Raw genomic sequence first — 16,993 nt, 5'->3', positions numbered from 1 at the left:
AAAGCTGTTTTTAACCCCCCCCCCCAGTCATACTTTTAAATTGTTAAATTTAAATTTTACGACATTAAAAAGCTGTATTTTAGAGAATAAAAAATCAGTGGAGCTGTAAATGACGGTGACGGTTGTAATGTCTTGTAATATGAAATCAGTTGATGATATAAAATTACATCACTTATGTATTAATCACCTCAAAAAATTTCTTTAGTCACATTTGGAAATTTTTATTAATTTTTTTACCAATGTTGACGTATTACCATGAGTATTGTTTAGAAAGTTGTATGACGTGAATTTAAGGAGTTTACTTTTCGTAAGATACTTTAGCTATCATACAAAATATTATATTCATAAAAAATGTTCCTGTTTCCTATTTCTTTATTCTATTAATTTTTTATAAACTTATTTAGTTTAATTTTCTTCTGTGGCAAATTAATTATAGAATAGCAAAATTATATCAAAACCTTAAGTCATAATTTGGCACAATGAATTTAAATTAGCAGGTGTCATGACCAGTAAAAAGATAAAACAGTAAAAACGGCGTACTACTTATTACTTCAAATTTCTTATGGCGAAACTTCTTATTCGAATTGATCGATAAGCACTCGGCATTTTAAACTGATTTCATAATCAGATTATTATTTTCTACTTTTCGAGTTAAATGATGCTTTCAAAGGACAGAAATTTTCATCCAGTTCCCAGACATCCAACAAATTCGCTAATTATGACTCGTATAATGCAAGCTACTATTTGCGAGGCTTAAAGAGGCAGGAAAAACGCTGAGAAGTGTCTTCCACAAAATACCCCGTTCAAAAAAATCCTGCCAAAAATATATCGTTCAATAATAATCTTAGTAATATCCTGATCAATAATATCCTTGTGAAAAACGATACACAATGCTTCTCAGGTCAATCAGGTCTCAAGCTAGTATTCAAGTATCAGATTACTCTCGTAGGACATAGCACTAAAATTGACGGTATGTAACAAGTTTGAAAAATTCTAATTTCGGGGTCATATCAAAAAGTTTTAATGTTATTAATTATTCATCCATTTTTATTACTTTTATCATAAAAACTTAAAAAATTTTTTGTAAAAAGGTATACAAATGAATAGCAATAAATAATATTTACCCGGGAAGTATAAAGCTAAAAGCTTAAATAATAAAAGGAAATAATTTCGTAAAGCATCATCTAAATAAAAAAAAAACTTCCCAAAATTATTTCTAACAATGTAATTACCTCCAAGCATCTCTTGAACACAATAATTGGTAAAAATATCAGCAAGTATTTCTTCCATCATTACTTTCTAAATTTTCGTAGTTGGAGTAGGAACAATTTTAACACATCTTATTGTACACATTACAATTATAAACACACAAATTTAATCTTAATTTTCATAAAAATCAAGAAATCGCTACAAGAATTCACAAATTTCTTATAAACTGTTGTCTGTTCTACGACAAAAATTTATACGCAACATTAATCAAAAAATTGTCAATATTTTTATCAATTAAATTATTGTTGGGGTTTAAAGTACAATATTTTTTTACTTATGCAGTCTCAACAATATTGACTTAAACTGTCTACGCCGTACAATAAAAATGGGTCAAATTGACAGATACCACATTTTATTTAAAAAAAATGTATATATATTCAACAGTTTTAAGAAATTTTTGGGCAAACACAAATTCAAGAAAAAAAGAAGTTTTAGTCATTTTGAGCAAATAACTTTTATAGTACAAATGCATCATACAAAAGTTCTTTGCTCAACAATGGTGTAATTCTATAAATCTAATAAGTCTGTATAGTTTTCACTTTTAAAGATAAAATGATTTTTTTTAATGTGAAATAAGATCAAATTTAACACAAGAAACGTTAGACAAAAATTTTTTCAAAAACACAAAAATAATTGAAAATTAAATGCAGTAAAACTGTATTAATATTTGTAAAAATATGATAGTTAAAAAAAAGAAAATGCATTCTAGATTTGAAAAAAGTTTTATTTTGGAAATTTATCTATTAATTTACTAAAAAAAACTGTATTAAGGTAGTACAAGGCAATTTTAGAGTTGTTGGGTTGAAATAATTTGTACCTTAGTTTCAACTTTGATGATGAATTTTGTTATAACTTCATGAATGTAGACAAATAATAAGTATAATAATACAATTTTTCGATATCTGCCATATCTGCCTTGGTTTTCAAAATACTGAAAGCTTAATAATAGGGTATTATCGTTAGTCAAAAATAAATCATGAAATTTGAAAAAAGTTAAAATTTATGTAAAAATATACTTAAATATTCTGATTTCGAGCCATAAAAGCACTTTTTTCTTTTAAAATATTAAATTTAAAAATCGTAATTTTTAAACTGTATATCACGTGACCTAAAACGTGGGTAAGCCCTGCTGTGATGTCATAGACCATCAGTTAGTTCAGTGTAGACAGTTGGGTATAATATATTATATTATAATCAGATCTCTATGAATATATCTGTCAAAATTATTTGTGGTATTTCGTATAGTGATACCCATATTACGTCATCAAATTGGATGCCCGCGTTTTTGACAGTTTAAAAAACGTTTAAAATTTAATTTAAGTTTTTGGCAAGAATGCGTGTGTATTTTTTCGAAATAAATTTTTGGTGGTAAAATTTTCAACTTTCGGTATTTTGAAAATCACTGCAGATATTGAAAAATTTTATTCTAACATTCGTTTTATATTGTCAAGTTATAACATAATTCACCATCAAAATTGAAAATATATACTTTTTTAAATTTGTGTCCCCACTACCGTGCTCATACATCCTAAAGTAGTCGGATACAACTGTTTTTTTTTCTAAATTTTAAAGATTTTTATTTAAAATTGACTTGGTGCTCGTACTTCCTTAAGCAATTTCTGTTTATTTATAATAAACAGATGTCGTTAAATAAAACCTTTTAAAAATTCCGCAAACATTTTCTCCAAGAATTAAACAAAACTTTTTAATACATGATACAGGATTGTTCACTAAGATGATACCATTTTAATCGTATTTGACTATCGGTGTGTTAAACAAGGATAGACAAATACATATAAATGGTAACATCTTACTGAATAATTCCGTAAGTTAAATAATACAGGTGATTAAAAAATCATTACCTATCCATTTAATTTTATTTTATGAAACAATTATTTCTAAAACATTCATTAACATAGAGATGGCACAACCTGGCTGTCTTCTTACATGAGACTTGGAGAGAAAGTAGTATACGGTAAACCTAATTGATTGACAACCGCTGTAGATAGACTCCGTTTTAAAATCGATAATTTAAAAATTAATAATTTTACAAAATAATGAAGTATTTTTGTAAATAGTATTAGAAATATTGATGATACGAACAAAATTTTGGTATAGGTGTTCATAAAAGCACCTAATTAGTCCATTCCATTTCCAGACTTTTTTACAAAAAGGGATTATATATATATATATATATATATATATATATATATATATATATATATATATATATATATATATATATATATATATATATATATATATATATATATATATATATATAACTATAAACTCTGCACTTACGCTTATGGCATGATGAAAAGGCTTATAAAAATGCAACATTATATAAGCGTAAGTGCAGAGTTTATTATTTATTATTTTTCGACTGACAGCAATAAGTTGGACTAACACATAATATATTTGTTATTCATTTTATCACATTGGTTATAAATTATTTAATCCGAAACAAAAGTGAATCGTGATTTTAAAATGAAAAGGTCTATTGAGCACAAATATATATTTTGATTTGTCAATTCCCAATTCTATTATGGATTAAATTTCACAATTATTATCTTCTAAATAATTATTCAAAGATAAGAACGAACTTTAGCATCCTAATTTCAGCCGAAATCCGACATTATATTACCTCAACAGTTGGGGCAAACAAAATTGAAAAATATTTCGTAATTTAATATCTGTGATGAACGGTTTGGAAGGGTTTTTCCATATCCTATAGAATTACATAAAAAGATACATAAAACGGATTTATAATTTTAAGTGCCGGATATCAACAATGAATGGTTTTATTTCAACATATACGTAAAATGATTCTTGAATCATCTGTATAATCAATTGTTAATAGAAATATTAAAAACAAAATATTCTCTTTGATATATTTGATCCCATATTTTTGTAATGAAATGATGATACACAAAATGTTACAGAAATAATCTTGAAATTCATTGCTACCAAAAAATAATTATTTCTGAAACATCCTGAGTTAAACCCAAATACATATTATTATCCCTAATAAATAAACAGCAAAGAGGACAAACAAATTGATATTTATAATAAGAAAAATAAAATGAATTTTATCCCAAAAATGATTCCAACTCAAAAATACTAAAATAAAAAATTAAAATAATGTAAAATATTTAAAGGAATAACTTTCCACTTACCAAATAAACTCTCGACAATGTGAACAAAAAGTTGGCTGTCGCAGGAATGTTGCCATAAATTTGTGACCATTTACTTGATGTACACGTCGACGCATGGCACCGCGCCGACGATTTAAACCTTGCCGTTCTTTGAATTCGCGCGGTTTCAATGGTTGCGAATCGCCTATAAAATTTAATAAGAAGTTTAAGAAATTTCCGTTTGTAAACTGTAATTTTTTACTATAAACCTAAATCACTGTTGAAAGAGTCCATATTACATCGTCTTGGCATATTTTTTCGATAGTTGGTCACTCAACGAGATATAAAATTGAAGTATAAAAGAAATTGTCCGAATACGATTTTAAGTTACTTAAAAATGTCTCCAAGAACACATCTGGTATCCATTTACAAGGACAAAATATTATTTTGTTTATAGTTTATGAATTATAAAGCAAAATTGTAAACAATTTTGATTTGCTATTACAATATAAAAAGTAAAAGAAGACGTCATCGAAGGTTCGAACCAGTACTTCGAAATTAGGAATAAAGCTACTACAATTATTACTAACCTTGTGAATTCCATTTTAAGTCCACTTGTATATGAATTTTTCCCTGAGGTTCTAAGTCCACCTGAAACCAAAATCATAAAATTTTTAAAATATGATTTTTATTCAGCACTTTAAGAGATTATAATTATAATGTACAGTCTGAATAATTTCACCAGGAGTGGGAAGTTTTCTACTGAGTACATACAGTGTGTCATAAAGAATTGGAACGCTGCAAGATCTCGACAAATATATTTCATTTCGAAAAATATTAAAAAAAAAAAGAAAACCATTAAGTTTAAGTTCGAAACTTTTCTTTTTCCCTAACATGAATATTATGCTACTAAAACCCTTAAAAAATTTTACAACAAATGATAAATTTAGAAAAGTTATTTTTTCGAGAATTCCGAATCGTATACCAAAAATATCAAATAAATTTCGATCATTGTTGTGGTCAAATGGGGCTTATATTGCGACCAAATTATTTTGCTTAGTAAAATGTAACTAGCCTTTGATTTATAAGAGCAGAAGAAATAATTTCTAGTAAATGGAATACGTAATTTTTTAACCCTAATACCTTGGACTACATTCCCTGACAGTTTTTATTTTAATTTTTGCATATAACATAAATGTTTATTTAATTTGGAATAATGATTAAAAAAATTAAATAATATAAAAACGAATGGTTTGGATCAGCATCAGATACCAGATGGTTAGACGGATTTCTCTGTGACAAATCTTTTAAATAAGTTCTCCAGCGACATTAAAAGTATCGGATGTTCCCATGAATATTAATGGTTTTTTTAATTTTTTTAATACTTATTTAAATTAAATTTGACTTTACAGAACATATTTTCTAAATTTGTTTTCAAAATGATGCACATACATGTATTATATATTGTTTGTTGTCACCAGAATCTGAGTTACATATATATCCGGTTCAAAATTGTCTTAATTTATTCCAATTCAAAAAGTTTATGATTTATCTAATTTTATTAGAAAGTGGATTATCATTAACATATAACGTACAGTGTGGCAATCGTTTGTTTGTTTGTTTCCAGAAAGAAAATTTACAAAAAGTATGTACCGACAGAGGTAAAAATAAAAAAAATGATAACATATATTAGGAGCGTTTGAAAATTAAATTGCCTTATTCTTCCAGCGTTTGCATCAAATTTACAAAGGAAATTAGGAAAATGTGAAGTACCGCTTGCATCTGAAAGCGGTTGCGTTTATTAAGGATGCATTCGCGCTATTAAAGCAACCGAAGTTCTTCCTGGTAAATTAAAATTACATTTGTTAACTATAAAACTAAATCATGTTAAAATTACAGCCACATCAGATTGATTTAAATGCGTTTTTTTAGCAACGATAAAACTGTCTGACAAATATAATTTATATTGTCTTAAAATGATTTTCAATATAAAAATTTTCTCAAATTCTTTCTGTAATGCACAACAGTAAACGCAATCACTCTCAGGTGTCAGGTGCCAGACATACTTCATTCCTACCTAATTTCAACACAAAATAAACATCCAAAATTGAACCGTATTCAAATCAAGTTTCTTGACGTTGCTATCTCTTATGTTATACTATATTACATGTTTGTCAATATTATCAATAAAAATTGACAGATTTCGGATAATATTGACAATCTTGTTTAGTTAAGGTCAATATTTTCCTCAAACGTTCAAATTTTTTGAAATTCACTACCAAGACTAGCTGTGAAAGTGTGAACAACCGCTTCGCTGGGCAACTTCAATTTTAAATACAAAGATTATCTTGTGTTATAACCTTTACTTCATATGCCGTCAATTTCCTCCTATTGTTCACAATTTTATCGATTTTATTATTTTGGTGTGAAAAGATATTGTGTTTATTATTTCAGTTTCACATTTTGTAGTGACGCTTTCATCTCCTATTATTACTCTCTTTAGGGTAAAAGACTAAAAAATAAGTTTAGGCCATAGTTTTTTGTTCAATTTAAAAACCAAGTATAAATTATAAAAACATTGTATGAAGCAGTCGGATCCAATAAACACAAAATCAGGAGCAAAGCAGAGTTGTTTACTTTCACCCATTCTTTTCCTGGCGGTATTAGATCTAATGAAGAGAAAAGCAATGAATCAAAACAGAGGATTACAGTGGGGAATGAAGGTTGAAAGGGCTTGAATCAGGCTCAACAAAGCAAGGACAACTTTTACGTTTTTTATATCGGTCTGCAGAAGTTCAGAGATAAAAAGGAAGACTTAGTTTAGAATTTTAACTCGAGCATTAAATCGGTCTTCCTCTATGGTTGTGAGTCTTGGAAACTAACGAAGTTAATAATACGCTGACTACAAACATTCCTCAACAAGTTGAGTACAGTCAGTTGAAAAGAAGAAAGTAAACAAACTGGAATTTTTGTAAAAAAACGACTTTTTGTCTTAAAATTTAAAAAAAAAAAAAAAAAAAAAAAACAAAAAAAAAACAATGTTTTTATCCTCTTTGAACGTCATCAGTACACACTGTATTTATTTTTTTTCGAAAATTTGTTACTTAAATCAATTTTTTGGAATCGTTTAGAATAAATATATTTTATTGAACACACAATCCTTTTGCAGAACAAGCGTTGCATTTGTTAAAATATATTGTATTACAATTTAATAATTTCAAAAGAAAATTGAATATAAATAAACACAACAGAAAAGTATATACATTACAGAGTGGGTGGTAAGTGGAAATACAGTTGCATAATTTATGAAAAAATGATCAAAACAAAAGTTTAATAATTAGCAATAGTTTGATTGCATTTGTGTTAATAACTATGCTTACAAAAAATGATGCGACTTGTAAACTTTGATCGGTTCTTAAAGTCAAAATCTTAACTACACTGAACTATAAACAAAGAAGCATGCAAAACGAATATTTATTAATTTTTTTAAAAACCGCTTTTTCGACATTTTTCTGTTCACATCTCTATGTACTTATAATAATTATGCTGATTGTAAGCATTAATTGAAAGTTTGAAATTCAATTCTTACAATCGATTCGGGATGAATCCAATAATTAGATTAACAAATTATTAGGCAGACTCGTAAAAACATATACACAACGGATTCTTATTTGTTTATTTCATCGAAATCGACTAAAGTTACTGTCAATGAACACATTTGTTTCGAATAACCACAACTACGTCATATAAAAAATCAACCAATTTAACCCAAACTATTTTTCCCTTAAAATAATACTAGTCTTGTTCGATAACAAATATAAATTTTTAATCATATTTTCCACGAAAATATAGACTTATGCACTGTATCGAAGTTAAACGATGAAGGGCAAAGTGTGTTATAAATTCGTATCATGGATTACTCAGTCTCGCCAAATTGAAAATCGGTACGTACACTCACTGTCAAAAAAAGTGCCACAGTTAAAACATTCTAAGCGTACTCATTATATGTTATGTTATAATAGTAACACTTAGAATGTTTTAAAACGAGCATTTTTTGTGACACTGAGTATACGTTGGGTTAGTGTCAAGATGTACCTTTTGGAAGTGTTCATTTTCACCTCCCTTTTTATACCACAAAATCATAGTTTTCACGATTTTAAACATTTTAAATCTCCATTGTTCATCCAATCGAGCTAAAGGGTTGAAATTTGGGATTTAAGTTGGGCTAGTATCAAGAATACGCCTTTTCAAGGTAGTATCTTCCCACTTCTCAGATCCTCACCTCCTCTTTTTTATGCTACAAGATCGTGTTTTTAAGCAGTTTTGTTTGAAGACATTTCATGTTTTTGACAAAAGATAAAAAATCCCATTTCAATAATAAGCATGTAACAGTAAGAAAGATTTAATGAAGATGAATGTGACTTTAGTGATGGAGCTCTGCTGCTCCGGGGTTATTTTTTCGTACAATTAAAAAAAAAATTTTATAAACCTGTCTGTATTTAATGAATTTTATCAATAATTTTTCGTCTAGTGTTATTAATGGTTAGTACGGCTATTAGCGGAATCAGCCTTGCATTTTATTCTGATTCAAAACGCTTTTGCTGGTGAGTAATAAATAGATGCCCATAGGTAACTAGCAAGAAGTGATGTCTAGGTAGAACATGTATCGGTATATATGGGAGACGGTTACCTAAAAATCAGTTTTCTCGAATAACTTGAAAATTATGTGTTTAGTGATAATGAGTTAAATACCGAGTGTATCAGAATAAATTGTTTATCTAAGGGATAATAAGATACATCAAAACAAACAAAATTTTGGTATAAAGAGCATGTGTCCAGAAACGCTCCCCTTGTACAGGCGTTAACAAATTTTTTTGTTATTTAAAATTATGCCAGGGTTGGCAGACAAACAATGTATGAATTAGAATTATTGTATGCTTACAATAATTTCATTATTTTTACAAGCCCCAATCCTAAGGCGTACAATCCTAAGAAAAATACAATAATTTCATAAATTTGGAAAAAACTGTTTTTACTTCCCGAAAGTTGCAAATAAGCGTTTTACATCAGAATAAAATGCAAAATTTGTCCTAATATATACCGCTGACATCCGTACTATAATGATTGTGTTATTATTATTTGAGACTGTGTTTAGACAACACAGACATTCGCATGACATGTGTATGTTGTTTGTTGTGTGAAAATATTCTAAAATTAAATATCAAAAAATGCGCCAATTAATATTTTTACCACCAAATAATATTCTTATTATTTAGCATTTCAATTTTTAAATTGTCTGTCTACACTACAGAATAAACTATATATCAGCTGTCCAAAAATATATTTCCATCGGGAGTTATCTGAATCTCCTGATCTCCAGCTGACTATTGACATTCAAATTTACTTTTTGAACATTTAGTTTAGGTTAATCAAATAAAAAGAACCATATATACTCTATTTCAAATAAAACTCACCAATCTACAAAAAACTCGATATTCATGGTGTGTATAAGAATTTAAATGTAGTTATAAGATGTGATAATGGGGGCGAAGGATCTAAGGAAAAATGTCGCCCGTAGTTTAGATATTTATTGAAGTTTTATTATTGAAACTATAAATATTTTAAAATATCAATATTTGTGTATAATTAATCGAAATGAACTATTTATAGGAGAAGGGCTAGCTTTCGTGATGTAATATTTATAGGGCTAAAAATGGCGTAATAAACCATAACGTAGTTTATGAACGGCCCCTAAAATCTTACTAACTATGTTAAATATCCTACACACGCTATGGAAATCGAAATTTTTGTAGATTAACTCGCTTTATTTAAAATAGGTTTTAAATGCTTCTATACTATTCCTTGCATGCAGAATCGAATTTTCGAAAATATTTATAAGTTTACTATCTATGCAGTTTATTATTAAAATAAAGCAAATAATATTCTTTATGATCTTTTACGTTTAATTGCTAGATTATTGTTTAAGCAGGAATTGTATGAATTTTTTCAGAACATTTAAATCAATAAAATAATTCTGTAAATTCAAATATACCAAGAACTGTAATATTGCCTATATTACTAAAAAATTCCATTTATTCAATAAATACACGAATAGAGTTATTGTGTGAAAAGTTTTAGTGCTTAGGATATCAAAATTTACAAAATTGTTTTAAAATTTATACAAATCCTGCGAGGCGCTAAATTAGGTTTTCTGCATCCACCCAACAAAAAATTGATGAAATTAGATGAAAAATGTCCTACCAAATAAATAATAAATAAATTTGATTGAGATCATTCTATTTTGTAGTAATTAGTTCCATAATCAGATTAAGCGGGAAAAAAGCTTTCAAATTGATAAATTCACATTTTTCAATTACTCAGATTTTGATTTTTCTATGTAGCACTGAACATGAATTGTTGTCCACAGGAACATAAAGGACTCTCAAATTGACGAAATTCCTAAAATAAGATTTTTAATAAACTGTTATCAACTGTATTTAGTAGTAGTTTAGTTGAATGAAACACATTCAAATAAAAAATTCAACAAATTTACTTTTGATGGAAATTTTTTCAAATGTGTTTATTTAGATTGTATTGATGGTAAAATAATCAACTGGTAAAAGATTGTTGAAAGTTTGAAAAAAACTTTGAAACTTTATGAAAGGCCTGTTTATTAAAGCCTTTCATATTAATATCAGAGAGAGAGTAATCGATTTCAAATTATAGATACTGTAAAATTAAACATAATTCTGGAACTAATGCAGTAAAATAATTATAAATTTTTTTAAAATTAAGACATATGTATATAGGTACATATATACAAACGCTTTGTGAGTATGAAAACATCAGTATTGAATAAAATCGGTTATGGTAAGTAACATAATTGAAGGGTAAAGAAGAAGAACATGCATTGTTACATGTTTATGTTCTTATAACTGAAAATTTCATTTTATAGTGCAAAGGTAGTAGAATGCTACGGCGAAATTCGTTTACGCAAACAAGCGTAGTTGCGGAGCGTTTATAATTTCTTATACAGTCTAATAACATGCAATGCTCAAGTGAAACAGGCAAAAAACAAGAATTGTTCATGGTATTATGATTTTTAATGTAATTTTACAATTGAAAATTAATTTTTGAAAGTATAAATTCAAACGATAGTTACTTCAACAAATCGTTTTAGCAACGCCACCGCACAGGGAAATGATAAAATAACATGCAGAATGATAAATGGATTGTTTCTAAACATGCTTTTACTATATTATAACATAATTTTGCATAGAAACAAGCTGAAAATGTGAATTTAGCGTGTTTTTGATTGGCTCACAGCCTCATCGGGGGCAAATACGTCACTGCTTATTCAAAAATATAACTATTTTTTATTAATAATTAATAAAAAAAATGCAAATTTTTTTAAATATTACTTAAATATACTTTAGATGAAATATTATTTCATTTATATATGAATTTGTGGCAAAAAAAATTAATGTAAGTTCCCTATTACAAATATCTCAGTTGAATAACTGCATGACATAGGTTGTTCTTTCCCCGAACCTTTCAATTATATTCAATATTTTTGAATCTCTTGATTGATAAAAATAAATTATGATCATCAAATCAGAGAACACATTGACATATAGATAGTTAAGTACTTCAACCGTTCAACGTGTATTTTAAAATGACAGAATATATTTGTACTGTGAACGATTACGAGACGAACGTCCAACAGTTTAGTTTTCTGAAAGGAATATACACACAAAGTTATGACGCATTTACGTTTTGGATCAAGATTGAGTTTTTTTTATTCACATACGTTGGGAAAATTATTTGAATTTCAATGATTTGCATTCATTCATGTATTTTTATCAAGGAAATTGTCACATAACGAACAGTATCTTGATTTATTTTGCCTAAGTTTCGTTAGTTTCATAGATTTCAGATTATCTTTGATCATAAGCACAGAAACCTGACAGCGATAGGTATAATATACATATACAAATTCACCCCAATGCCAAGATCAATAATTTTCAATAAGACATATTAATAGTCAGCATCCTAATCGCTATTAATCTCCTGAATTATAATCAAGTATGACTATGCTTATACTAATCTTATATTATCTTCAGAGAGATATAGAGAGATGATATCTTTATTATTTTCTGTGGCTTGATTGGTGCACTGTTCTGTTAACTTCATAACGTAAAAATTTTACCCAATTCGCTCCGAGCGTGAATTTCGTTTCCATGACAACGATACACTACTTTAATTATAGAATTAATGGATGCATATATAATTGTGTGGATTGCATTGAAAACTTACATTTAAAATTTAATATTCTTGTTTCACAAATTTAAATAAATAATTACGATAATTAACATTTGAAAAATAATATTTGTACAATTTGATTTCTTATTTTCACAATTTTTAATGCATTAAGTTTAATTAATTAGTGTTTTTCAATCATTTTAATTTGACAGTTTCTATATCATTAACATGTAAATAATTGCAAATTAGTCATAACAGCCCACTTTATCTCCAAAATTTTTCACTTAAAGCGCTGGCATCGATTTTATTATCCCTACCATGACTACGCACACAACGAATAAGTATCAGTCAGTTTATTTTGACATTTCTAGAAATCATTTACTACAAGTGAAAATAAACAATTGTCTATATTAATTGTTGAAATACAATGTTGAATATCACTGCTTGCATTATTTTAAATATTCGAAAAGCTTAAAAAACCAACACATTCAATTTTCAAAGTATTTTCTAGAAAACTTTTTTGCGTTTTTCAAAAATATAAACTTACTAGTTTTGCAGAAAATGATCGGGAAAACAATGATATTAAAAAAAAATGTATCGTAACAAAAGAGAAAATTTTCTACATTTAAACTTTTATTTTATATCTTAAGGTTTACAAGATGTGTCATACGGACCCAAGACTCAATTGATCTATGTTACTCATTTACGAACTCAAATTCGCATTTTACGTCTTGAACAGGCTATCTAATTTTTCAGCTTGATATCTCATATCGTTTTTGAGTTATCGGGCTCACGGACAGGCGAACGGATGAATAAACGGAAATGACTTATTGGATGATTTTATGAACGCCTATACCAAAATTTTGCTCATATCATCAATATTTCTAAGCGTTACAGGGTATAACAAGTATAAATTAAAATGTAGAAGCATATAAGATGCAAATTTGTTTCTTTTACATACACAATTTAAACTGGGTTGAAGTAGAAAAAAATTAGTGCTATTAGGGTGTTATAAAACTACCCCTCCCTACATACACCGAGCATAAAAAAAAATATACCTTACAAAATTAATAAATATGCAACTTGTATTACGTATATGTTATACATACGTACAAGATTAGTGTTTTTTATGACGGACTCCTTGTCAAACAATCAAAAACTCTTATGCATGTACAACATATACGTAATACAAGTTACCTATTCATTAATTTTTAAAGTCAACTTTTACATGGATCGTTTCATTTAATTAACAATTTATTGTTTATTAACAAATAGAAATATTTGCACAACTAACTCATGGCTTACAAATGATATTTGACACCTAAAAAACACATTCTACCAGGAAGTTTTTGAATATTTTTTTTTTTTTTTTGCTCTAGGAATACATGATTTTAATCCGACATGAACATATTATATGTACATAACTTATTCTGCTGGGATTGATAGTAGATAATATAAAAGTAAATATTATTTACCAGGAATGATGGGAAAAAAATTTTTTAGTAAATATCGAGAGAGCGAATTTAAATGTAAATCGTTCTTCAATATTTCCTGGTACATATATCAATATAAATACGATTTAAATGGAAAATCGTTCTTCAATCTTTCCTGGTACATATATCAATATCAATACGATTTTTTTTTAATTTTAAATTTAAAAAACAAGATTATTTTCTTTTGTATAAAATACAGCCCATTTACACTTCAAGCCATTCCTAGTAGCTCAATTGGTTAAAGCGTAACCAATTCCGTATGCGATATACCTAGGGTAGCGGGTTGGTTAATTAAAGGCCGTGATGGGTTGATGTAGTACATGATACCATGCACTACATCAACCCAGCTAGTATATGTTTAAGGAGGAGTACTCAGCCCTTCAAAATAATTGAGAAGCTGATCGTGATGGGTTGATTATTGGTCGTGATGGGTTGACGTAGTGCATGGTATATAATTGAGGAGCTGATGCACGAAATTATCAAAGGAAAAGGTGGTAAAACACTACAGCGTGGTTTACGAAAAAAAGTTATTCTTTATAAAAATCTCTGTCTTCGAAAATATTAACATTCAGCTATTCACTTTTGACATCAAATGTACAGGGTGCCACAAATTGAACAAATTCGATAGGAATGTTAATGATCGTTTAGAAATGTAGACCTTTTAGTACAAGAAATCACTCCCGAGATATATAGGAATGTATTTAAAGAATTTTGTAAAAGAACAATTACATTTATAGCACGTCGACGATTTACGACATTCCTATGGAACTTTTTCAATTTGTGCACCCTGTAAATTCGATGCCAAAAGTAAATAGCTGAATGTTAATATTTTCGAAAGCAGGGATTTTTATAAAGAATAACTTTTTTTCGTAAACCTTATAATAAAAAAGTTTTCTATATAAAGCCAAGTTAATGGGCTCTATGGCCTAAGTGTATCTCTCGGGCAGCCAAAATAATCTAACCTAAAGCAACAACTATGCTTGTTCACGAAGCCATTTAAACCAAAAATGTTATGTGAATAAATAAATTTAAACACTTGTATTTTTTGCTGCAGTTGAATATGGAGTAAAATCCGAAACATGCCCAATTAAAGCTCTCTACCATGAATAAAGTCATCAATTTCTTTTATGAAATAATAGATCTGCTCAACACAAAAATAGAAGTGTAATTGGATCGTATTTTTGAAAAGACAGACCGTTTGATCGTGTATGATGCGTTTATTAACATAAAATTATTTTTAAAAAAATTCATGAGGCAATTGTTTAAACATAAAAAAAAATAATAATTTTGATATCTTAAACCGTTTGGTTTTTATTTCAAAGTATACGGATAAGGATCATACAAAAATGTACAACCTTTTATCTGAAGATTCTCTTTTTACTAGGACAGATAGTATCTAGATATTTACTACGAAAGATTAATCACGATTGTTTTAGTAAACTAAATTTGAATATTAGAGCAGACCACATCGCTTGGTTAACCACTATTTCCTTTCGAAAAAATTCCGTAAATAAGTAATAGTGATAAAAATTTGAAAATTTTAATGAAACTATATGACTATTATAAATGAAATCTAAGTGGGTATTTACTTTTGATTATATAAAAGGATCATGTTTTTTTCCTCGCAAAAATTAGTGAATATAATGACTCAAAATTTTAATATCAAGATCTAAATTATGTAAAAATTTAATACAAAATTCCCAATTTAAAAAAGTGTTTGGTCTTGAGTGAAAATTCACTTAAGGACGTTCATTCACCAACCTGTTTTGCCATGTTCGTTCATAGGGAAACAAGATGTAAATTGTAAATAATTTTAAATTAATAAAAGATTTAATTTTTTTTAAATTCTGTTAAAAAGTTTAAATAATTATTTATATTCTGTTAAAAATTTAAATAACTGGTAAAAGTATCGATATTATTTTTAAGAAATATCGATTTATGCATTTAGTCCCATGTTAAAACCTTGTTTTTTGTCACTTTTTAAACTTAAAATTTAACGAAATTAATAATTTAACTTGTTGCACAATATACAATTATGGATTTTTTCAAGTTATCTATTAATTAAGACGGCTAAAAGGGCCCAACGTGAAATTCAGAGAAATCAGCGATATTAACAGATTTATCAGCAAAGTTTTAAAATAACAAGGGATATAACTAATATAGGGTGCCTCAAAACAATCGTATTTAGAAGAGCAGAATAATGACAATGATAAAATTTTAAGAAGAAAGTTCCTTTGTAGTTTTTGGGTTCGGTGTACCGAAAGAAGGCTTCGTCGAATCAAACATTTTATAATAGACAAAGTTACAGAAAATAAAATTTACTTACTAAACATTTCTTTCTCTGAATTTAATATTTACGATATTTTATTTACGTTTAAGGTTTTAAGATTAAAAATTAATGTTTGTCGAAAGTTTGACTGGACTTATCGTGATAACGAATGTATTAGAATAAATTGTCAATATCATCTAGACTCTAGAGGTTGACAAGGTACACCAAAAACAGCATTTTCATATAAGAAACAAAATTTCGAAAGAATTTTCCAAAACACAACGGGCTTGATACAAATTCGACATGGTATGCTAAATTTATAACGTCTGTAACCCTGGAGGAAAGCCTTTCCATTCTTGTTTCAAAATTGTTTTGGCGTGCCTTATCATTCTCTAGATTATTGACCATTTATTATGACACGCTCGGTATATTATTATCTACACGAACGTATTTTATGTAATTTAACAGTTTTGAAAATTTCAAACAATGAGAGTGATATTCAAGCAAATGCAGGATATTTAAGCAACTAACTGTGTTAATTATTATCTTCATTTGTTTAAATT

The 16,993-nt window shown here is 27.7% G+C and overlaps 1 protein-coding gene across 2 annotated transcripts in view; it reads right to left on the bottom strand.

Annotated features, from left to right (window-relative positions):
* The window catches only part of LOC123291696 (protein kinase C), a 36,501-nt gene that overhangs the window by 17,547 nt on the left and 1,961 nt on the right, over window positions 1-16,993 (bottom strand). For both annotated transcript variants that reach the window (XM_044872070.1, XM_044872071.1), the window contains exons 2-3: window positions 4,997-5,057; window positions 4,449-4,611 (exon numbers count right to left, since the gene is read on the bottom strand). In XM_044872070.1, coding sequence (XP_044728005.1) covers window positions 4,449-4,611; window positions 4,997-5,057 — 224 coding nt within the window. The remainder of the gene's footprint in view (window positions 1-4,448; window positions 4,612-4,996; window positions 5,058-16,993) is intronic.

This window comes from Chrysoperla carnea, chromosome 2 (assembly GCF_905475395.1).
Source record: "Chrysoperla carnea chromosome 2, inChrCarn1.1, whole genome shotgun sequence".
NCBI classification, from domain to species: domain Eukaryota; kingdom Metazoa; phylum Arthropoda; class Insecta; order Neuroptera; family Chrysopidae; genus Chrysoperla; species Chrysoperla carnea.
The sequence above is the reverse complement of the archived record's forward strand: the minus strand, read 5'-3'. Positions and strand labels throughout refer to the sequence as shown.